The 25,483-nt window shown below is 38.3% G+C and overlaps 1 protein-coding gene across 1 annotated transcript; it reads right to left on the reverse strand.

The window, feature by feature from the left end:
* Positions 1 to 463: 463 nt before the first annotated feature.
* SmD3 (small ribonucleoprotein particle protein SmD3) lies at positions 464 to 24,182 on the reverse strand. The gene is made up of 2 exons (XM_090373637.1): positions 23,756 to 24,182; positions 464 to 754 (listed from the first exon to the last, which is right to left on the reverse strand). The coding sequence occupies exons 1-2, from the start codon at positions 24,072 to 24,074 to the stop codon at positions 702 to 704; spliced, it is 372 nt and encodes a 123-aa protein (XP_090229763.1). The 5' UTR covers positions 24,075 to 24,182; the 3' UTR covers positions 464 to 701.
* Between the last annotated feature and the right edge of the window lie 1,301 nt (positions 24,183 to 25,483).

Below are 25,483 nucleotides of genomic sequence, written 5' to 3' on the forward strand. Positions count from 1 at the left end.
TTCAACTTCTAGTATTTGGTTATTTATACTACATATTATTATGTATGAGCAAAATATATCGATTCATTTCAATCAAAAAGCAATGTGCAGTCCCAAGATTATGACAATTTTTGAATTGCATTTTCACAATAAAAACTTAACATCCATAGTTATATCAAATGAACAAATTTGCTTTTCTTTATTTTTAAGTATAAAAGTTGTTTTAAAAATCAATAAATAAAAATAATGCACTAAAATAATTTAAAATACTTGGAATAAAGTTCACAATAGATGAATTTATAATAAAAATTCCCACCTTTTATTTCTCTTGAGCTATGGCTCAATTTTTATTATAGATGTTGAATTGTCCAATACTGGTTGGGTGACTATAAATCAGATTCTAGCAGATCCCTTTGAAAAACTACTATAGAATTAACAAAACCAAGCCACAACACTTAACTATTAAAAAACATGACTCCAAGAGAACAGGGTGGCCAACTTCCTTTTTAATACTTTGGCAGATGTATATAAAAGAGTGAGACAAATTATCTTCAAACAAGTGAAGGTTCATAATAAAAAGGGAATATTTAAAAAAAAATTATATCAAATGTCTAGTTATAGTATTCAGTGGGAAAGTACTTGAAAACAATATTTAATTTACATAGACTTTAACATCACCCACTGAATGACACATCAGAAAATAATTCTTTATTACTTTCTCTTCACTTCCTACGCTGGAATAGTGCTCTGGCCCTTCCTCTGCCTCTTGCAGCAGCTACAAATAAATAAATAAATAAATAATAAATAAAATAAAATTACAAGCTATGCTTTCAAATTAAAACTGCATATCAGATTTTTCTAAGTAGCCACTCAGGTTATAGAAATATGGGATTAATTGCAATAACAAGTATCTTAACAATAAAGTGTATATTACACGTTCCATACTACATGTGGCACAGAACCTGCAATGGTGGGACACTAGCATTTTATTGAGCAAGTATGACAAGACAAGATCAAGGGTGTTTAATAGGATTCACTGCCTACTGCTTGTCCTGATTGTGGAGGGGTACCATGCCGTTAGTATACCTGACAACTTTTAGAAATCTACCCATTCCGAAATCTTTTATGTTCTATGATACAGTTGAAGTTAATGTTACTAGTACCATGTCAACTTAGTCAACCAGCACAGTACAGTCACGTCACCCAACATATTCAAAATAACCTATCTTCTTTCTTCACAAAAAAAGCCTCTTAAGAAAAAAAAAAAAAAAAAAAAAGTTTAAACTATTCTAATCTTTTAACAACACAACAACAATAATATTAGCAGTGGCAAATGATACAAGAAAGCAAGCTTATAAAGAATCAGACAAAAAAAAAAAAAATCCCGCATGCATGTGTACCCTATACGCACATATTTTATGTTTTCACATATTTTATGTGAAAATGTTTTATTTTCACATATATAAAAATATTTATATATAAAACATTACATATTAAACATTAAAAACATATATTTCAAAAATATAAAAAATATTTTATATTTTTTGACAAAAATCAGAACCTTTTAAAATCGAACAGCTAGAATTGTTATTTGGTTTTTAGGAGCATTAGCAACTAAGGCCATATTGCTCCGGGATATGCAGTGGTCATTCCCTGACCTTTCCGCATCCTCCGTATTTGGTGGTGACTGGCTTGAACCCCGGTCTAATCAAGAAGTGTGTGCTATGCACTGCTGCTCCTTCCCACCTGGCTACGGAGGTGCCTGAACAGCTAGAAACGAAATCATGAATGATGTAACATTTTATGCTCACACCCGCTACTTACTCTACTGAATCAATGTTAGTGACATTAGCATTATATTTCAGTCTGTACTATTTAGTATAAAAAATATAATGTTTTATAGACATGCCCACTACTTACTCTACCAAATCAACGTTTAAAATCCAAGCCAATAGCCTAATTACCCATTTGTTGAATAGTATGGTTACAACAATACAAGTATTTGTATTGCTGCAAATGAAATTTGTATTTCAGTCTGTACTATTTACTATTTAGTATAAACAATATAATGTTTTATGAACATGCCCACTACTTACTCTTCCGAATCAACGTTAAAATCAAAGCCAATAGCCTAATTATCCATTTGATTGTAGCCATTTGTTGAATAGTATGGTTGCAACAATACAATACAAATACTTGTATTGTTGCAATCTGCATTTTCATTCCATTCCATTGTTGGGCACTGTTGTAGATGTTTTCGCATCAATAATTTTCTGAGTAGTGAAAGGGACTGAATGCCACACTGTTATAGCCTTTGTGTTCAATGATGCCAAAATCAAATGCACAGCATTGTCGAGAGTATCAAGCAAACCAACCTAACAAAATAAAGATAGAGGTAGCAATGAGTGTGTGAGAACAACAGACTATCAAGATTGCATAAAAGACAAAACAGAAAAATCAAGCGTTGGACTTAGCAGTGCCTTCACCCAGCAATGCCACTCCATCTAACAATGATGTACCCGAAGTGAGTATTAATTATGTACAATAGAACATTTCTCCAATTGTGGCGCAGATGAGTTTAAATGATCAACTTCCTTTTCTTTACACCAACTACTATTTACATAAGGATGCGCATCAAGAGTTTGAAAGGATATTTATGAAAAATGATTTCTGTTCTGTATGCGCCGTTTGCAAATGTCTATGGTTTGAAAACAACACAAAGAAACCAGCTGCTAAAAATGCACCACTGATATGCACTGCATTTTCCAATGTTTATGTCAACAGGATCACTTAAGAATGCCATTCCAGTGCTATCTAAATCAAATAGCTTTGTCTAACCAGAAATTCCATCGCATTTACCGAAGTTGGATTTAGTGACAGAGAGGCTTATTTCTCCTCGCTTATCATTCATGCAAATAAGGCACCTGTGACATGCATACATACAATACGGCATTCTGGGCCAAATGATCAATATGCCTGTTTCAGTCAACACATCCCTCCGCTTGCCAAAGAGACTGACTGAAACAGGCACATTGATCACTTGGCCCAGAATGCTATATTGTGCGTATGCATGCCTCAGGCACTTTATTTGTGCATATAAAATGCAAGAAAATACAAGTCCATCTATTTGATTGGGTTAGCAAGAAAGCTAGTGGTAAAGGCATGGCTTCAATATTTGGTTGACACATCTCTCTATCAATTCTACACTTAAGGTGGTAGAAAATGAAAAAGACCTGGGAGTAATTGTGCAGTCAGATATGAAGTTTTCTGAGCAATGCAGACAGGCTGCCAGGGCAGGTCATGAGGTTTTGTCAATGATATATAGGAATTTTGCTAGCAGGGAAAAGGAGGTGATTGTCCCTCTTATAAGGCAATGGTCAGGCCACGCCTTGAGTACTGCATACAGGTCTGGAGGCCTAATTTTAAGAAGGACGTAGAGCTGTTGGAACGAGTACAGAGAAGGGCAACAAGATTAGTGAATGGAACAAAGGGTTGCTCTTACGAAGAAAGCCTTAAGTTTTGCAAATTAGTGTCCGGAGACTAGGCACCTGCGCAGTGATCTGATTGAGGTGTATAAGGCCTTGAATGGGTTGAGCACGCTGAATTCTGATGAAATCTTTCCACTTGTTCAGATTACGAACCTAAGGGAGCATAAATTCAAATTAAGAAAAGACAGATGTAGAACAGATGTGCGGAAATTTGCCTTTAGCCAGCGGGTGGTTAATTGCTGGAACAAACTTCCATCTGTCATTGTGGAAGTTGATAGGTTAAATAAATTTAAGGAGGAACTGGACAGGCATTTGGAGGGAATGGTGTGATTTTTTTTTTTTTTGGCTGATGCTGCATAAGCTCACACTTGCTTTCTTGCATCACATGCCACTGTTACTACTAATTGTATTAAATCACAATAGAACAGTCATTCTTTGTTAACAGTCACATGAAAATTATTTTGGCTAAATATGACATAATGTACTGCAGGGCTTACTGTTTGACAAGCACACAGAGGAACTATCCTTTCCCAGCATTTATCTTGGACAATTCAGAACATTCAGAAAGAATTTACGTGCGACTCCGATCATGATAGCAACTAACGAGCTCAGATGATCTGACTGATGCAGTGTTACTCCATATCATCTCCTTTACATATCAATGAAGATAACGAGATTGCAAATGAGAGACTCTTTGATGGTGGCTTTCAAATACATAGGTAAAAGTACAAAACTGACCCACGAGCAAGTTCTATCCAAACAATACACTAACAGCTGTATCGAAAACAATTTAGCCTTCCTAAGGAAAATTCCAAATTCAATCTAATACTGAGCTCAATGTAAACGTAATCTATTCGCTATGATTAGACAGCTTGGTAAACCAACAATGTTCTTGATTCTGAGTGGCAAAGAAATCGGTTGGGCACACTTGCTTTAGCTATTGTACAAGTTACAGAATAAGGGGCGCGATATTAGTAAGGATGATGAGAGCGACATGGACTTCATGTAGAAGGCGACGCTAGTGAATGAAGGTGCTATAACCTGTGCGATATACTTCAAGAAGATTGTGGATGTAATTATGAACATATTGTATATTGCAAAACATTATAGCCCATTTGGTCAACTTTTTCACGTGCACAGAATTTCAATATCGAGGTAGTCCACACGTGCACATTTTGCAGTGGCTAAATAACACTCCCAAAGGTCCTTTGGGCAAGAACAAAGACATCATCGCAATGATTAACAAGTTAGTGTCTGCCTCCATTAGTGAGGCTTCAGGGAGCATCAAACTTCAAACTCACAAACATATATTCATGTGTTACAAGAAAATAACACCAGGTAAACAACAGACGTGTCAATATGAAACACCATTCATGCCTTGTCACACGAATGGTACTTCAAATCAACAAAATCATGTCGACACATGATTTCCGTGTCTCAAAATCGTTATTTCCACTTTGTCGATCAAATTGACAAACAGGAAATTATGTCAAATGACATTTCCATGTCACAAAATCACTACTTCCATGCAAAATCAGGATTTTAGGTCCATTGATTTGATCAATAAACTGGAAATTATGTCATCTCCTCTCCATCATTGACATCTCTTTTGTCCCATTGGAATTCACTATTCTGCCAAGAGTTTGAGTCATCATTTCCAGTTAGTAGATTTAATTGCTAAACCGGAAATGATGTCATTTCCGTGTTGCAAAATCATGACAAATTGGTTTTACTTCAGTCCGAAATTTAGTATGTGCTGGCAAAGATGTTTTCACATAAAAAAAACCTTCCCATTTCATCTATCCACTTCCACAACAACAGATGGAAATTTGATCCAGCAATTAACCAACTGCTGGCTAAAGGCAAACTTCTGCACACCTATTCTGTAACCATCCTTCCTTAATTTGAACTTATGCCCACTCCTGTTCATAGTCTGAGTAAAAGGAACCATCAGCATTGAGCTTGCTCAATCCACTCGATGCCTTAAACACCCCAATCAGATCACCTCGCAGGTATCTAGTCTACAGATACTGCAATTTGCAGAAGTGAAGCCTTTCTTGGTAAGGGCACCCCTTTGATCCCCTCTCCAATCTTGTTGCCCTTCTTTGTTTTTACTCATTCCAGAAGTTCTACATCCTAAAATACACAACACAGAACAAATTACCTAGTAACCGGAAACAATGGTATGCAAAACTCCTTGTTACTGCTACTTACTTTAAAAGTGTAAAAGGGAACAAATACAAAGAAATTACAATCTCCTTACAAAACACTGTGCTGTACTGAAATAAAAAGAAATATATATATACACACACACATTTATTTATTTTTTATTTTCATTAAAGTATACATTTCTTGAAATGATCTTGTCTCTTTTGCAGCACATGCTTTCATGTCTGGATTTATGAACTAAAAAAAGTAGGATAAATGACAGAATACAACTGAAATATACAATATAATAAAGGATTTCACCTACTGGACGCCCCAACCCATCAGGAACCACAAGATACCACTGTCTGAAATAACCACGAGTCAGCATTTCAAAAATACTCTAAACTTTCTAAAGGGCTGGGTTGAAAAACTAGTCATCCTATGCCATGCGGAATACTAATCAAGTACACACTCTGAGAAGGATACCAAAAAACAGAAAGCTAGGCAGAACTTCTCCAGTATTACCCATACACAGTGCCCTCATCAAAAATGGAAACAGTAAAATAAACAATTTGTGGGAGGGAAAAAAATAACACACACACACACACACAAAATATCAAATTAAATGGAAAAAATAAAATATACACAAAAAACTTAGTACAATGAAAATAAACCGCACACAAGAACATATAACACCAGTTTGCATTTTAAGAAAAGTTCTAAAAAAAAGAAATTAGTGGAGGTGCTTCTGTTTTATAAACAGGTTATTTTTTATATAAAAATACATAAAAACAGAAATGTCAAAGACCTCATCCTCTTGTCATAAGCACAGATTGCTGCTTTTCTGACTTCAGACAGCTAGCTTTGGTAACTGCTCCTCTTGTTAGCATTCAGCAGTAGTCAACTGTCAATGACATTCCATCCCCCTTGGTACTTTTTTCCTCATTTCTTTTATATCCTGATAGAAATCTCACCTCTCCTCTAACTCTACACTTTAAACTACCTAAAATTTTTTGGGAAATAGCTGAGATGACAGTGCAAGAAACACTCATATTGCAGCATATTTTTCTGAACTTTGTCAGTATGTCACCCACAATCATTTCATAATCTGGGTGTTCGTTTCCTAAAAAATTGCACACTATGTTTTTAAAGCCAGTCCAAGTGTCTTTCAATTTGCTTCATGAATTTTTCAAATTTGGGGCTTGGACGAACTGTTTTATTAAATCTGGATTACATGCAGAGTAATAGATTGAAACAAAGTAGTGTTACTTTGTTTCAATCTATAAATTGCTCAACTTTAACGTTCTTTGAAAATGGTGTCAGAGACTGTTTTTGGTGGCCACACTTGTATTTCCCAATGTCCGCTTCTTGCCCGACTAATCCAATTGCACAGAAAGCAAGGCATTTGTGTTAGCCTAGTAGCAGACCAATAACTTTAAAATTTCTGCAGTGTAACCAACCATGATCCTAGTACTGATTTTTTTCCCCCAAAAGTGCTTAACATTGTTGTGGTTGTCTTAAGTATGCTGAGCAGGCTAAAGGAATGGATGCATACTTGTATCCATAATGAAGGAGAAATCCTTTGAGGCTTGGCTTTGATTTGATAAGTAAATGAATAGCCTCGACTGTTGGTTGGTAGAAAAAAAAATAAAAACAAATTAAAAAAATCATCACTGCAGGAATGTTGTTGCAATATATTGTTGGATCTTCTTTGGTAAAATGGAAAACCAATACTTTTCCACAATGTCTATACCAGAGGTTCCCAAACTTTCTCGGTTCACGGTGCCCTCGGGCCAAAAGAAATACCTAACAGTGGTTTTCGACCTTTTAATAATCTGATTCTCTCTGTGGGTATATATAATATTAAAAAAAAGTTATGACAGTCATTATAATAATATAATTATAAACAAAATTATAATTCATAATACAAATAATATATACTTATATAATAATTTTATTCTTTATATAGAGGTACTAAATAAACATCAATTATAGATCACTACAAAATTAAAAATATACGATACAGTATCCATTGTATTGTATCTTTTTACACCTTTTTATAATGAAATAAATATATAAATTTCAAAAAACAAACAAGTTTAAGTAACTTAAACCCAAATTACATGGCACCCCTGGTATGTTGTTGTGGCACCCCAGTTGAAAACTACTGGTCTATACCAAGAATAGATTGTTCCTGAGGCCAGCAGCTGCTTGGATTTCGATTTTGACACTACAAGCTCTGCAGAAACTTTGGGTAGATTCAAATCTCTCATGAGGTTGCCAAGTTCACTTTGTGTAAATAGCTGTGGTCCACAGTTGTGAATTTCTTCATCACAAGTTTATATCATCCTCTAGATCACAAATGTCAGATTCAGGATCTAATAATACATGTTCAAGTAGAATTGGTGGTGGCACCAGTAGTTCAGGTCCATGGGATACTGGGTCTTCAGCCAGAGCAACATTGTTGGGGTACACAATGCTCTATTTGTTCTTCATATTATAATCTGCTACTTTATTGAAGAAAAGTAGCAGTCTTTAATATGATCCTGGGGCTTCCTCCACACTAAAGGAATAGCAAATGTCGCAACTTTCTTTTCACCACATTTCCACACATGTATAGCACACTTTATGGGATGTGCCTTTTATCTTGGTCACCTAATTTAATCCCAAAATATACTGCATATACATTTTTCACATGTTATACTATGCCTTTGTTTGGTCACGCAGTTACTGCAAACAAAATATATTTGGGTTGTTCCCACAACCACAATTTTCCATTTTCTGCTAATATGAAAATCACATTAGCAGCAAATACTAGTTCTCAAGACTGCACCAGAAAACAACAGAATGCAGAAGAAACACTTCACAGCTTTATAAAGATACCTGACTTGCAGGTCATGACATCTAAACATGTCTGTGTACATCTATACCTGTCAGACAGAAAGAAGTAGTACACATTGCATATGAATGGAATGTGTATCTAAGAAAACAATTCTTAATGTTTGGAAAAAAATTGTGTATGTGATGGGTAAAAACAGTTTGGATTTTTAGAATTGGCAATAAAGTACACCCAAAAACACCATGAAATTCAGAAACATCAAAATCTTTGCAGATCACTAATATTCTAGATTACCAAAACTATGTTCTTGATTATATGTTTGGTCACAACACTGGCCTTAAGTTTTGCATCTACAAGGGTAAATCATATATCATTTGTCTCAATTTTTGACACAAAGCATCTTAAGAGATTTGCTAGCTTTGTGCAGGTACCCATCTGCGAGGGAATTAGGAGACGTTAGCGAGTTGAAATGAGATTTCTAGTCAGTACTAGATTCCCATCTCTACACTCAAGTAATCTCTTTACAGCTGTCACTCTTTGTGGCTTAAGTTCAGAACAGATTTCTTCCTCTGACATTTCCACAAGACTCCACTCGAAAGTCACACAATGATAAGAACTTACTGTTTTATGAAGGGAAACTGTAATCGCAATTCTTCTGATAGAGGTGGCTCGAAGAAACTGTTCTATCATTCTGGAATGTTTTCCTGCATTAGCGCTGTTATTGTCTTTAGTATCTGAGACTGTTAGGGTCACAGAAGAAAAATGCTGATTATCAGGATTCATGAGTGATTGTTTCTTTGGCAAGCAATAAACACACTGACAAGTGGGATGCCAAGCATATCCACACATTATACATACACCACCGCCAGCCTGAATCCTGTTCCCCAGACCACGAGGGTAGGGGCATGGCATTGATACAGTCGACCCTTACAGGCAAACCCACTAGCCAAGTGATCCTGGGCAAGCCATCCCAGGACCACCCGTCTTGTCAAAGCAGGGACTAAAATAGTGTGTTGAAACTGGTCCCCTCAACCATCCAGGATCCCCCTTTCCAAGTTTACTTATGTTGTAACACATGGAAAACATGCCAGAGTACTATGGTGTTAGCCAATTATGCTAATCTGGAGGACTGGTGCACTGAATAGGAGGTTCACTCACCATATACAAGTGCCCATGTCAAGAGGAGATGTTTGTGACAAAAATCAAAAGCCTTAGAAATATAAAGAGCAACTGCTTGTTGCTAGGAGAGACTGCTTCTACAGGGATGGGATACACTTAAATAGAAAGGGCGCAAGAATGTTTGCTGATGCTATCGAGGCAGTGTTAGGTGGGTCGGAAAACTGCTAGATTGGGGGGGATACAAGAACTAATAGATTAACAGTAGCCACTGGCAGAGGTGAAAGTGATTCTTGCACTGCTTCTATTGGAATGAGCCGCAGCCTGCAAAATAAGATGCAGGATATTTCAGAGACTGCTGGAAATCACTGCGATACAAGTAAATACATGGGTTGTGTTAGGGTAGCTAATAAAAAGAACAGGTGCATGTATGCTTGCGTGTACACCAATGCTAGGAGTTTAGTAAATAAACTTGATGAATTTGAGGTATTGCTCAAAACATCAAAGGCAGATATTGTGGGGATTTCAGAGACGTGGTGTCACACAGATATAAGGAATGCAGAACTGAAATTTGGGGAGTACAATGTCTACAGAAAGGATAGACAGGATAGGAAGGGAGGAGGGGTTATGCTATTAGTTAAGAAATACATAAAATCCAAGGAAGTGAAGCCGGTCGACATTGCTGGACAGTGCAGTGTCGAGTCAGTTTGGTGTGACATAAGCATTGGGAGATCAAAATTGAGAATAGGAGTGTGCTATAGGCCCAATGACTCTGATGAGTATAATAAGAAACTGTACATTAAAATAGAGTGGGCCAGTAAATCAGAGTCTTATAATGGGGGATTTTAATTTCCCAGATATTGACTGGAATTTGGGGGCTGGTCACCCACACACTAGCAAGGCTTTTGTGGATTTATTGAATGATTGTTTTCTACATCAGCATGTTTGGGAGGCAACTAGAGGGAGTAATACTCTTGATTTCATTATCAGTAGTGATTCTATATGCATTAAGAATCTGCAGGTAAATGAACCACTAGGTGGCAGTGATCACAGTGTGCTGAAGTGGGATTTACTTAAAGAGGTAACTACCATTAGGGGTAAAGGGAAGGGTTATTACTTTCGTAAAGGCGACTACGATGGACTGAGACAGTATTTAAATTCTATACAGTGGGACCAACTGATGATGTTACCAACAGCAAATTCAAAATGGGAAGCAATCAAACAACTTATCTTGGAAGCTACTAGGCTTTACATACCAACAAAGGAATATTGTTCAAGGTTTAGGCCTAAGTGGATGTCAGATGAACTAATGAGGCATATGGCAGAGAAGAAAAATGCATGGGATACATACAAATTAACACGTGACACAGAAGCCTATGATAGATACAAGTTGATCTGTAACCCAGATACAAAGGAGGTTAGGCAGGTGAAGGCAGATTATGAGAAATCTTTGGCAAGGGATGCAAAGAAAAACAGCAAAGAGTTCTTTACTTATGTAAACTCTAGAAGGAAGGGGATGAATCAGATTGGTCCACTTGATATCGATGGGTCAACTGTTGATGATCCTGCTCAGGTAGCTAACAAACTAAATGAACATTTTGCATCGACATTCACACGAGGAGTTATTCAGTGAGGGGAATGCCAGAGGTGTATTCAACTCTGGCAGTAAGCTAGAGAATCTTGTAATAACAGAGAGTAAAGTGGAGGAGAAATTGTTGAAGATAAATACAAGAAAGGCACCTGGGGTGGATGGGATCTATCCAGTTATATTAAAGGAGGCAGCAAAGTAAGTAAGCAAATCCTTAGCCATAATTATGAGAGTTTCCTTGGACTCAGGGGAAGTACCCATAGACTGGGTACTTCCAATCCATAGACCCATGGATTGGAGATGTGGAAATGTGACCCCAATTCACAAAAGGAGGATCAAAAGGCGACACAAGTAATTACAGACCTGTTAGTTTAACTTCTGTTCCCGGAAAATTAATGGAGGCACTGGTTACAGAAGCACTGCAGGATCATCTAGACAAGACTTCAGTTATAGCTCAGACACAGCATGGTTTTGTTAAGGGGAAGTCTTGCCTGACCAATTTGATTGGATACTATGATGCAGTCACAAAAGAACTGGATGCAGGGAATAACTTTGATATTATATACTTGGATCTTAGAAAGGCTTTTGATACTGTTGCACATGGAAGACTGCTGCACAAATTGGAGCAGTGTGGCATTGGAGGCAAATTGCTGCTATGGATAAAGGGGTGGTTGAGGGGGAGAAGACAGAGAGTGGTAATCAACGGACACTGCTCATCGCGGACTAACGTTATTAGTGGAGTCCTTCAGGGTTCAGTATTGGGTCCATTATTGTTTTCTGTATTTATAAATGATAATCATGAAGGTATATCAAGCTTAATGTCCAAGTTTGCAGACAATACGAAGGTTGGCAGGGTTGTTAAGGACACTACTGACACCATGCTACTGCAACAGGATCTGGAAAGGTTGAGCAGATGGGCTGAGAGGTGGCAAATGAAGTTTAACATTGACAAATGTAAAGTACTACATATGGGAAACAGCAACCCCAGAGCAACGTATCAACTCTGTGGTACTACATTGACAATGGTAGAGGATGAAAGGGACCTGGGGGTGGTTGTGCAGGCAGATATGAAGTTTTCTGAGCAGTGCAGACGGGCTGCAGGAGTAGCTCATGGTGTATTGTCGATGATATATAGGAATTTTTCTAGCAGGGATAAGGAGGTGATTATTTCCTTGTATAAGGCAATGGTCAGGCCATACCTAGAGTACTGTATACAGGTCTGGAGGCCTCATTTCAAGAAGGATGTAGAGATGCTGGAACGAGTACAGAGAAGGGCAACAAGATTAGTGAATGGAACAAATTGGTGCTCTTACGAAGAAAGGCCCAAGTTTTGCAAATGACAGTGTCTGGGGACTAGGCACCAGCGAGGTGATCTGATAGAGGTGTACAAAGCTTTGAATGGTTTGAGCATGCTCAACACTGATGGGATTCTTCCTCTTGCTCAGAATAATCACCTGAGAGGGCATAAATTCAAATTGAGGAAGGACAGATGTAGGATAGACGTGAGGATATTTGCCTTTAGCCAGCGGGTGGTTGGTTGGTGGAACAGACTTCCATCCCTTGTCATGGAAGCTGATAGCCTAAATAAGTTTTAGGCTCAGCTGGACAGGTATTTCGAACGAAAAGAAGGGTGAAGTGGAAGTGATTATTATTTTTTTTTTTTTTTTTAATTTTTTATTTTTATTTTATTATTTTATTTTTTGGCTGATGCTGCATAAGCTTGCTTTCTTGCATCAAATGCCTCTACTAATGCTTGAGTTTCAAGCAATTGCTATTGATATTTCTCTGGTTCTTTTGAAACATTACAAGTAAATGCAATGGAGTGATAAGTGGATGAGAGGAATTTATCATCCTTTTCAGGAACTGGATGGATGAGCAAATTTCCAAGCAAAAGAAAAAAAATACCACTGCAACAACGAAGTAGAAAAGGCAACGCAAGGAGCAAAACTAAGGAAGATCTGGAGCTTCCTGTTTTCAAGACTATTCAAGATTTGTCTAACATCTTTCTGTCAGACAGCCACAGAAGGCACTGAGTGGAATGTATTAGGTATTAGCATCAGTTGAGACATATGATGCAAGAAAGCAAGCTTATGCAGCATCAGCCAAACCATCCCCCCCTTCCCGTTTCGTCCATCTGGTCACTCCAAATGTTTGTCTAGTTCAGACTTAAATTTATTTAAGCTGCCAACTTCCAACACAAGAGATGGAAGTCTGATCCAGCAATCAACTACCCACTGGCTAAAGGCAAACTTACATCTATTCTGCAACTGTTTTTCCTCAATTTGAATCTATGCCTCCTCAGGTTCATAAACTGAGCAAGCAGGAGAATCACATCAGCACTGAGCCGGCTCAAACTATTCATGGCCTTATACCCCTCAATCAGATCACCTTGCAGATGCCTGGCCTCTAGATGCAGCAACTTAGAACTTAGGCCTTTCTTGGTAAGAGCATCCCTTTGTTCCTCACACCAATAAATAAATAAATTTTCTGTTTATACTCCGGGACGACCAAATGGTCAGAGGAGTTCACAAGGTACAGATTACAAAGTACAGATCGTATTCAGCAGTCATGGGCTGATGAAGATTGTTGTTATTTGGTTTTTAGGAGCATTAGCAACTAAGGCTATATTGCTCCGGTGCGGTGGTCATTCCCTGACCTTTCCGCATGCTCCGTATTTGGTGGTGACGGGCTCGAACCCCGGTCTAATCTAGAAGCGTGTGCTACGCACTGCTGCTGCTCCTTCCCACCTGGCTACGGAGGCACCTCAGCAGTCACGGGCTTGAACTCCGGTCACTCAAGGCATGTGTACTAATGCACCAGCCCGCCTGACCACTAGGTTACTCTTGTTGCCCTTCTTTGTACTTGTTCTAGCAACTCTACATTCTTCTTAAAACGAGGCCTCCAAACCTGTATACAGTACTCAAGGTCTGCCCACTACCTTATACAAAGGGATAATCACCTCCTTGTGTCTGCTAGCAAAATTCCTATATATCATTAACAAGACTCCATGGATCTGCTCTGGCAGCCCATCTGCACTGCTCAGAGAACTTCATATCTGACTGCACAATTACCCCCAGGTCTTTTTCATTCTCCACTTCCCTGAGTGTAGTACCACACAGTCTGCATGTTTCTCTTGGGTTACTGCTACCCATATGGAGTACTTTGCATTTGTCAATGTTAAACTTCAGTTGTCACTTTTCAGCCCATCTCCCTAACTTTTCTAGATCCTGTCTTTAATGTCATTAACAGCCCTGCCAACCTTTGTATGATCTGCAAACTTGGACATTAAGCATGATATACCTTCATTGATATCACTGATAAATACACAAAACAACAATGGACCCAGCACCGAACCCTGGGGAACTCCGCTAATAACATTAGTCCACGTAGAGCAATGTCCATTTATTACCACTCTCTGCAATCTCCCACTCAACTATCCCTTTATTCATTGCACTAACTTGCCCTTAATGCCATACCGCTCCAATTTGTACAGTAGTCTTCCATGCGCAACAGTATTAAAAGCTTTCCTGAAATCCAAGTACAGGGTGGCCATAATCTAAGTATGGCTATCATAATTTAAGTAAAAAAAAATAGTTCAAAAATCTGCTGATTGGGGATAATATGGTGCTGTGCAAGAGGAAAGACATGACAAAGTACCAATAAATAAATAACTAAGACAAACCTTAATGAAATCACATATTTTTATTTGTGCTCTTTGCAAAAAAACAGAAAGAAACAACTAAACTGCCAGAGGAAATGGTTTCAAAGTTCCAAAAACTCACTCACAGTTTACTCCCGATGGTTGATGATGTCACTAATGGTAGAGTTGGTTTTTGATGTGATTACCATTGTTCTGGACCAGAATTTGCATTCAATGCATATCGTGCTCCATTGCAGAATGCAACATGTCTGGAGTAATGTTCCACATATGTTGCATTACATGGTCCTTTAAGACAGGTAGGTTAGGGACACTTCCTCAATAGACATTGGCCTTGAGGTAACCCCACAGCAAAAATCACACGGTGTAAGGTTAGGTGATCGTGGTGGCCATGCAATAGGAAACAAATGTCTAATGACTCTTTCTGCAGTAAAGTGATGGCAGAGAAGCTGCTGTACTGGTCATGCAATATGAAGAGGAGCCCCATCTTGCATAAAAATTGTCTCATCCAGGCATCCTCTTTGCTGCAGTTGAGGAATAATGTTAACAGTAAACTTACAGAATACGCTTGCAATGTTTGCATTGTGCCTTTATAGCTCTCTGCTGGTGGTGGGAAAATTAAATTAACTCAGATTTGTGCAAATTTTCTGCTCTCTTAAGTGTCTTATGTTTTAGTTTAGATTTAAAATATTAGTGCAATTCAGTTTCTTTCTGTTTTTTTGCAAAGAGCACAAATAAAAATATGTAATTTCATTAAGGTTTGTCTTAGTTATTTATTTGCTGGTACTTTGTCATGTCTTTCCTCTTGTACAGTGCCATATTATCCCCTATTGGTATATTTTGGAACTAATTTTTTTTTCATGGGATCCTTCTCCCCATGCCTTGAATAGTTTACTTAATAATTTTGGAGGCATTCTGCTTATTACTTAAAGCTACAGAGAGCGCTGAATAGGGATACTTAAATTATGGCCAGCCTTTATATGATACTAAAATAATTTTTTGCATCCAGTTCCTTTGCCACATCATAGTATCCAATCAAATTGGTCAGACAAGACTTCCCCTTAACGAACCCATGCTGTGTCTGAGCTATTACTGCTGTCTTGTCTAGGTGATCCTGTAACACATCTTTAACCAGTGACTATTATTTTCCCCAGAACATAAGTTAAACTAACAGGTCTATAATTATTTGTGTCACCCTTTGAAACCCCTTTGTGAATTGGGGATACGTACACGTCTCCAGTCCATGGGGACACCCCTGACTCTAAGGATGTCTCGTAATTATGGCTAAGGGTTTGCTTACTTTCCTTGCTGCCTTCTTAATTATAATTGGATAGATTCCATCTGCCCCAGGTGCCTTTTTTTATGTTTAACTTCAACAATTTCTCCTCCACATTGCTCTCAGTTATTACAAAATCACTTAGCTCCATGATAGAGTTTGATAAACTTCTGACATAACTATTATGTCAGAAGTTTAGAAATTTGATAAACATGAATAACTCCTCATGTGTGAATGTAGGTGCAAAATACTCATTCAGTTTATCTGCTACTTGAGCAGGACCACCAATAGTTGAACCATCTATGTTAAGTGGACCAATCTGATTCATCCCTTTCCTTCTAGAATTTACATAAGTAAAGAAATATCACTGATAAATACTGAAAACAATAATGGGACCAACACCAAACCCTGGTGGGTCTCCACTAATAACTTTAGTCCATGAAGAGTAGTCCATTGATAACCACTGTCTTCTCCCACTCAACAATCCCTTTATCCATTGTAGCAAATTGCCCTTAATGCATACTGCTCCAAATTGTACAGTAGTTTCCATATGCCACAGTATCAAAAAGCTTTCCTAAAATCAAAGTATATGATATCAAACTTCTTTGCATCCAATTCCTTTGTGACCACATCATAGTATCCAATCCAATTTGTCAGACAAGACTTCCCCTAAACAAACCCATGCTGTGTCTGAACTGCAGTCTTGTCTAGATCAGCGTTTCTCAAACTGTGTTCCACAAAAAATTGTAATTAATAATTAAAAAAATAAAATAAATATTGGATATTTGTAAAATTCATCACTTTTGTATCATAATATTTAACAATTTATTTTTCGGTTATTAATATACTAGCATAGACTAATAATCAATTGAATAGACTGCAGAACACTTTATTTTGTCGGGCTTTTGAATAGAGAAGTATGCATAAAGGTAAAGACACCTACGAAAAAGTAGCAATGTGGTGATCTAGTATGCTATTCGTATGCGATTTAGCTTGGAGTACAAGGGTCAAAGGACAAGAGGAAGCGAACTGATATCATAACTAAACTCACTTCCTTGTATAAATTTTTTTTGATAATTATATTAGTATTTCGAAATATTATTAAAATATGTGACCATAGATTTGTGGTTGAAAAAGCGAACTTTAAAACGAGAAGCAAAGTACTTCTAGTAGTGCAACTGTGGTCAATGAAAACAAACACAATATTGTCACACTTCAAAGTGAGAATGAACAATCGCAGCCTTTTTTTCCCAAAAATCCGAAGTGAAAAAAACAGAAACCAACTAATAAAAGACCAAAAGGAAAGTATAATGGGTTATTTGAATTTCAGCTTTACACGTGTTGGAAATACGCTCTTGATGCACAGTGTTGTATGTAATAAAATATTAGCAAACAGTTTTTTGGCTCCTGCTAAACTTGTGTTTCATAAGTGTTCCGCGAATATGTTGTGAGATGAAGTGTTCCATGACTAAAAAAGTTTGGGAAACGCTGGTCTAGATGATCTAGATTGATATCACTCTTGCCACCAATTCAATAGCTTATAAAATCACAGACTGGTGTGTCCAGCCAGCCTGGACCACATCAGATCACAGAGCCATTTCCTTCAAACTAAACAGGCAATTACAAACAACCCAACACTCTCTGTTGGATATCAAAAGGTATAACCTTAAAAAGGCAAACTGGCAGATTTTTGCAGAACATACAGCAGCTGAGCTGCAAAAACAGGAAAATGAGTGGTCTAGATCAGGCAACTGTAGCCCGGACGAGCAAGCACTGACTATGACAAACATTTTAACAAAAACAGCAACCCTGTCTATCCCACGGAAAAAACCGAGGAAGCAGACAGTTCCCTGGTGGTGCCCCGAACTGACTATACTCAGAAGTAGGGTACACCAAGCACGGAGACATTTTCGAAGAGCCAGAACATCTTGGTCACAAAATGAGGTGGATGCACTAAGAGATTCTTATAAAACTCGCAGGAATCAGTATACAGCCCTCATAAGAGATAAGAAAAAGGAATGCTGGAAGCACTTGGTGGGAACTACTGGAAACAATAACCCTTGGGGAGTTGTCTACAGAATAGTGACCAACAAGCTGCCAAGAGAAGATGTCTTAGAAACTACTGTCAAACCAGATGGAACCCCAACCCTGTGTTGGGTGGATTCTGTAAATAACATCCTAGACAGTATCATTCAGACTGAAACTGGAAATCATTCCCCCACCCAGCTCGACATTATAAAAGAAAACACTGAATATGACAATGCCAATATTGAACCTCTGTTCACTATACAAGACTTAGAAAAGTCTAAAAAGTCACTATCTAAAACCAAAAACAATAAATGCCCAGGTTTTGACCTCTTAGAGGTTGAGATTATCAAAAAATTAGCAGAAATAGCACCAGATAAATTAATAGCACTATATAATAACTGTATGACAGAAGGTATATTCCCAAAAATATGGAAACAAGCTGTGTTAAGGTTAATCCTGAAAAACCCTGAAAAACTCCCTACTGATCCCAAATCATATAGACCAATAGCCCTACTCCCTGTACTAGGGAAAATATACGAAAGATTAATATACAGCAGATTAGCTCAATATTACACAGAAGCAGGCTTGCATTCCAACAATCAGTATGGTTTTAAGCCGGGCAATTCTACGGAGGATGCCATGCACCACCTACTGACAACAGTTAAAAACACAGAGGAGAAATATATGCTGGCAATCTCCATTGACTTTGCTGGGGCATTTGACTCACTGTGGTGGCCTAGTGTCCTTAGGAGACTTCGCCAGGCAAATGCCCCACAAAACCTCTATAAGGTAATAAACAGCTACCTTACAGACAGAAGTGTCTCAGTACGCACAAGGTTCCAGGAATTGACACGCCCTGTGAATAAAGGCTGCCCGAAAGGGATCAATCCTTGGCCCTTTCTTTTGGAACACTGTTCTGGATGAATTTCTGGCCTTGGATCTGGGCCCCGTGGAAAGCCTGGCCTTTGCAGATGACATGATTTTCCTTGTAAAAGGCAACTCACGAGTGGTTGTAGAGCAAAGATCAAATGCCGCTCTCTTGCAGCTGCAGGAGTGGGCACAAATGCACATGCTCAAAATATCGCCTGAAAAAACCAAACAAATACTTCTAAAAGGTAATTTGGACATGAGAAGACGTCCACAAATCAAAATTAACACAATCACTATAAAAATGGTAACAGAACTAAAATATCTTGGAGTGGTCTTTGATTCAAAATTAACTTTTTACCCCCATTTGATCTACTTGGCGAAGAAAGTGCGAAATTATGCAGGTATGATTGCCAGGATCAGTCGAGCAGACTGGGGACTCAAAAGAAAGACCTTGGCAATCATATACCGTGCAATGTTCCTGCCTGTTATCACCTATGGAGCCGGTGCGTGGTTCATCCGCTCGGCCATAGTAAGAAATAGGAATAAATTAGAATCGATACAAAGGACAATACTACTCACTATTATCAGAGCATGTCGCACAGTAAGCACACCTGCACTACAGTTGCTGGCCGGAACTCTCCCACTTTACCTGGAAGTAGCCAAAAGAGGCTTATATTATAGATTTAAAAAGGGCATACCCACAGAACTTCTGGGGATAGCCCTTGATACAACCAATACCTTCAATGATGAAAGAAAAAGAATAGCCACAAAGCTCCACGAGCTATGGCAAACAAAGTGGGAGCAGGAAACCAGAGGTCTGGTCACCAAACGGTTTCTGCCACTGGTGTCAATGGTTAGCCCAAAGCCACCTAAGTGGTATGCCCCTGGACTTTTTACAACATTTATATTGACAGGGCACGGCTCCCTAAAGGCGAAACTAACCTCCTTAGGCCTGACCGATGACCCAAACTGCACCTGTGGCGAAAGTGAAGACTGGGCACACATTCTCTATGAATGTATAATATATGACATCCCCAGAACAGAGCTAATAGCACAGATTGGTCCCCTTCCCAGGGGAGAAGAACATCTCTTCATCAAAGAAGAGCAAAATTATAAAGCTTTTACATCTTTCACACAGAAATATTTCGATATGCGCAGAGCAATTTCAGCCCCCCAGCAATTAAACAATAATCAATAGTAAAATTGCCCAAGTTTCCCACCACGCCCAGATGATGACTTAAAAACTATTAGGATAGCAGTATTCTGCACCCTGACAGAAACCTGACATAACAAAACTCCCCATGACTACCATGCCATGTGTAGGAACCTGGGGCCCCAAACCAATGTAGGGGAGGGGGATGGGAATGCATGCAGAGAAAGTGAATGGGAGTGAGCAGAAGAGCAAATGTAATTGGCCGAAAGAATACAAAGTTAAAAATAACTTACATTACTTTATATATACTGTACCAACAAACATTTACAAACCACATAAACACTATCACTGCATTCTCCCCTGGCCTGCAAAAAAAAAAAAAAAAAAACCTTGCAGCTAGGCCTGCACCACAACTGAAGAATAACAGTAAGTTGCGGTGCCCAGAGAGTGCAGTGCAGAAAGAAAGAGTCGAATAAATGAGATGAGAACTAGAAGAATGAATAAAAGTGCAAGCGTGAGAGAAAGGAACACAAATGCTAAGTTAAGTACACACTAACCCTGGTTTTAATTAGTATTTAAATTTACGCTACCCATCATTGCATCCCCTCCTGGTGTGTGATAAAAAGATGAATGAGTTGAGTGAAAAAGAAAAGAAAAAAAAAAAAAAAAAAAAATTATAAAATAAGAAAAAAGTATAAAAAAAAATAAATTAAAAAAAAAAAAAAATTATAAAATAAGAAAAAAGTATAAAAAACATAAATAAAAAAAAAATAAAAAAAATAAAAAAAAGAATGCAAGTAGAGCGAGAATGCACATTCCGAATGAAGTAAATGTGTGCGTCTCCCCCCCTTCACCTGGTAGGTTCCCCACTGCCAGCTAACATATCCCACCCCCAGAGCGGGATGGGCAGCTGGACCTTCATACCGGATTCGACACTCCTTGGACAAGACACCGACGAAGACATTCTGCGGCTTTGCTGCCAACACGCCATTGGCGATCCGAACTGGGTACTCTAACCTGGTTCCCTTTAAAACCCCATCCCCAGGCAGGGAATGGAGGAGACGGATCTCTGTCTCCTCTCCTCCCTGCCTACCCTCCCATATTTCGCCTGGTGGGGCTCGTCTCCACTGACCTCTTTGGGGATGCCTACTCTATCCATCCCTATTCTTCTATCTGTTTCCTTACCAGTCTTCAATCTCCCCCCCTCTCTCTCACTAAATCGACCGAGTACACCCCTTAACAATGCCGCCAAATTATAACCAACGTCTAAATTCTACCGGTTTTGTGCAAATCTCTAAGATATCTAACACTATCAGCTTTTATCTAGCGTTACATGTCTAAATTTAATAACATCAAAATTTTGCCCGACCTATTTGGCCTTTAACACATCTCTTTAGTGTTCAACCCTAACCAGCGATTTCCTAACAGCAATCCCATTAAGCATTAATGTCAAATGCATAAACTTTTATTTTATTTATTTATTTATTTTTTTTAAATAGGCCCTAGCCACTGAAATCCCAGGAAACTAGGTGGCAGGACCTGCCAGAGCAAATTGTTGTGATACTGGATACACCCGGCTAGCCTCCACGTGGCAGGGTATGGGCAACGTCGGGCCCCACTAGGGGCCTGGCGGCCAATAAGCCGGATAAACAATGGGCACAACATATCACACTGCACAGACACGACCCACACACTTTCAAGTCTCTGGCTTGACAGTGTACTGTCCTCGATACAGCGAAACACACGCGGAGATGGGAGAAATCCCAGGTGCCGTCTGACACGAACATACCTTATGGTCTAGATGATCCTGCATTGCTTCCTTATTTGGAAAAATGCTTCCTTAACCACTGACTCCATTATTTTCACTGGAACAGAAGTTAGACTAACAGGTCTGTAATTACCCGTCTCCCTTTGAATCCCCTTTGTAAATTGGGGACATTTGCACATTTCCAGTCCATGGGTACCTCCCCTAAGTCCAAGGAAGCTTTCATAATTATGGCTAAGGGTTTGCTTACTTCCTTTGCAAACTATGTAGACCCTTAGTCGAGTTATGTAGACTAAGCATCTACCACGTCCTCATTTTTCATGTTTCACATTAAGTTTTCGTGCTGCCTTATTTCAACTTATTTTTAAACTTCTTTTAATCTTACGGGCTAATTTTATTCATTAAAATTTCATCTGTTTAATAGGTTCCCCCCCACACTATTTGCAGTTCATTTCCACAAAAAAATTTAACTTTTCCTTCACAGCTTCACCGAGAGGTGTGGGGGGCAGAAAGCCCTGGTGAGACAGGTTGCTTATCAGTTTTAAACTTTTTTTATTTAGCAATAATAATAATAAAAAAAGTTTAGTTCAGAGAGTTATTTTGTCAATTTTTGAATTCAATAATTCAAGGCTGAAATTTGGTATAGGATACCCCTGGGGTACCCTATACTGTCACCGATGAACAATCAAAGTTGAGGATGTGATTGCTCCTCCCTCCCCTCTTTATGCGACATGACAAGTTACAGGGAAAGGCTACATGACAAACAGGTCACATGATGGATGTGAACAGAGAAAAACAGTTGCAGTTAGAAGGGAAAAACAGAGGGGAAGGTCACATTTTTAATACTTTCATTTTTTCTAGTGAAAAAGGATTAGGTTAGATTAGCAAAAGAAGTGTGGGGTTTTAAGACTTATTTTTGTCTGGTGATAAAATGTAAAGTTAGTTTACACCACTAATTTGGGACCGATTAGAGCAAAGAAGTGTAGGTTTTGTAATAGTCTTCCACGCTATACTCCAGAACATGGTGCACCTTCAGCCTGCCATGGTCTTGGGGTGTTTATTCCCCCTCTTCCAGCTGTTTTAAAATAGGAAAACGAGTTCCCGATTTTAAAACAGCGGCAAGGGTGGGATAAACACCCTAACTAATGCTAACCATAGCAGGTTATGCACGTGATTTTCAAAGGGGCACCGTGTTCTGGAGTTTTACCGTCTTCCATTTTTTGTCTAGTGATAAAAGTTACTTAATTTGGAGTGGATTTAAGCAAAAGAAGTTTGGGTTTTTAATAGCCTTTCACCAGTGACAAAATGTCAGGTTAGTTTTCGCCACTAATTCAGAACGGATTCAAGCAAAAGGAGTGTGGGTTTTTTAATACAAGCCGGCAGGCGAGGTTAGTGGTTGAGGGCATCCCACTGGTCAGTTGAGTGTTTTTGTTTGTGCTTTTGGTGTCTTGTTGATTTGAATTGTTTAGTAGTAGTAGTAGTTGTATGACTTGCTATAGTTTGGAATATTAGCAGAAGGTGCAGAAAAAAATTGTATTTTTTTTTAACTTATTGTGCTTTTATTTTGCTCCTGTTTTTTTTTTTTTTGGTTCTAATTGCAGCCATATTTTCTCAGTTCGGGTCTGTCACGTGACAGGGGAGAAACAATCACGTCAATCGTTCGTTCACGACGCCAAAGAATTCACTATTCCAAAGTTTCCCCTTTTTAATTAGTAGAATTGGTTCGAGGGTTTACTAGAAAGTTCAGAAACACGAACGATGCTGACAGAACTGCTGATACAGTTTAATCTCTATTAGCACGCCTTAAACACATTTCAAAATCTACTTGAACATAAAAATTTGCTTACCTTGAGCGCGCAAGATAGCAGACTTTCCGCGACCAGCATTTCCACCTCCACCCCTCTGTCCCATCTTTTTAAACATTGGTGCGTTCTTCAACATGTCAGGAAGGATCATAAATCGTATTTTACTACCTCTAATGTAAATATTTTCAAGTTGAGATACTCGTCCGTCCCGATATGTAACAGTGATATTTGCCATTTGGCAATTCATATTATCTTCAGCCTCAACTAATTTACCTCGATAGACCTCACCGGTAGTTGTTTCACAAGTAACTACATGTCCTTCTGCTTCGTGAAGAACTTTTACTGGAACTCCTAAAGACATCTTTTACTTGAAATTCAAAAAAACTTTCAAACCACACTTTGTAAATACAAATCAACAGACACAATAGGCGCGAATAATAATTAACGTAGCGCCCTCACCATATTTTGAAAAGAAAACACAGCAATTTCTTCTACTCAATCGAACAATACCAATTCATCCTCATCAACAACATGGATTGGAAGAATATAAAAAAAAAAAAAAAAAAAAAAAAATATATATATATATTATTTTTTTCATTTTATTTTCTTTTATTTTATCATTTTATTTTTTTTTCGGAAAGCAATCATTTTATTTTTTTCAGAAAGCAATGCTAGCATTCAACGAAGTGAAAGGGTAGCCCTTTAATCATTTTAATGAAGGTTTATGAGGTTCATACAAGTCCTGCTGTCCTCCCTCCAATTACACTCCCACATAAATTTGGGAACCACAACATATGACAACACTTTTCGTTAATTATTTTGAAATTCGCTGATTGTAAGGTTTAATATAAAAACACCACACCACAAAGTATTTCAAGATTTTTTCTTAATCATTGAAAATTCATAGAAAAAAAATTGAAATGATTAATGCTAATCTATAGTTTAATGTTAAAGTATGCTAATTTTCATCAAAATAACAGCCACGAAAAAAATAAGATACTCACTGCCTTGCACAGACGTGGCATTCGGGTAATTTAATTTTTATAATAGTAGTAGTAGTAGTGGCATGCGATGCAAGAAAGCTTATGCAGCGTATGAGCTTATGCAGCATCAGCCTAAAAATATATGCCTATATGCCCCCTTAGGTTCGTAATCTGAACAAGTGGAAGGATCCCATCAGAATTCAGCGTGCTCAACCCGTTCAAGGCCTTACACAGTTAGTGTCTTGAATAACGTTATTCCAAACTATTTGAAAGGTTTTCCACAAATTTTGGGAAGATTGTTATATTATTTCTCCCTGATTGGGAGTCCCACCTCGTGACGGGTATTGCTACCAAGTACAGAGGGTGGTTGTTATGTCTGGTGTTACTGTTGGTCGAGGAACTCTTTGATTATCCTACAGGTGTTTAGGATTGCGACTTTTTGGAGTTCCTTGTAGATGTTCGCTGGAAGACCTATTTCTCCTAGGCTGTTATGTAGAGTCTTTCGCACCATACCTTTGGCCGACACGATAATCGGAATGGTCGCAACTTACTGCATATAGCACATCTCTTTAATCTACTGTCTTAGTCCTAATTTTTTCCCCACTTGTTTTCTGCAGGTTGCCAGTGTTGGGTACCGCTATGTCAATCAGATAGGTGGCATTTTCCTTCTTGTCCATAATTACACTCCAACATAAAATTGGGATTGTGCGGGATTGTCTTATCCGTTGTTATTGTGCGGTCCCACTACAGCTTGTGGGTTGGGGTCTCTAGTTCGTACTTGTGTTAA

Source organism: Mastigoproctus giganteus, chromosome 5, assembly GCF_048544385.1.
Source record: "Mastigoproctus giganteus isolate SK-2022 chromosome 5, ASM4854438v1, whole genome shotgun sequence".
Classification (NCBI taxonomy): domain Eukaryota; kingdom Metazoa; phylum Arthropoda; class Arachnida; order Uropygi; family Thelyphonidae; genus Mastigoproctus; species Mastigoproctus giganteus.

Coding starts and splice junctions, on each gene's coding strand:
- SmD3 (XM_090373637.1), bottom strand. CDS start 24,074: ATGTCTTTAGGAGTTCCAGTAAAAGTTCTTCACGAAGCAGAAGGACAT. Junction 755..23,755: donor TGCTATCTTGCGCGCTCAAG/GTAAGCAAATTT, acceptor ATTTATTTGTAG/CTGCTGCAAGAGGCAGAGGA.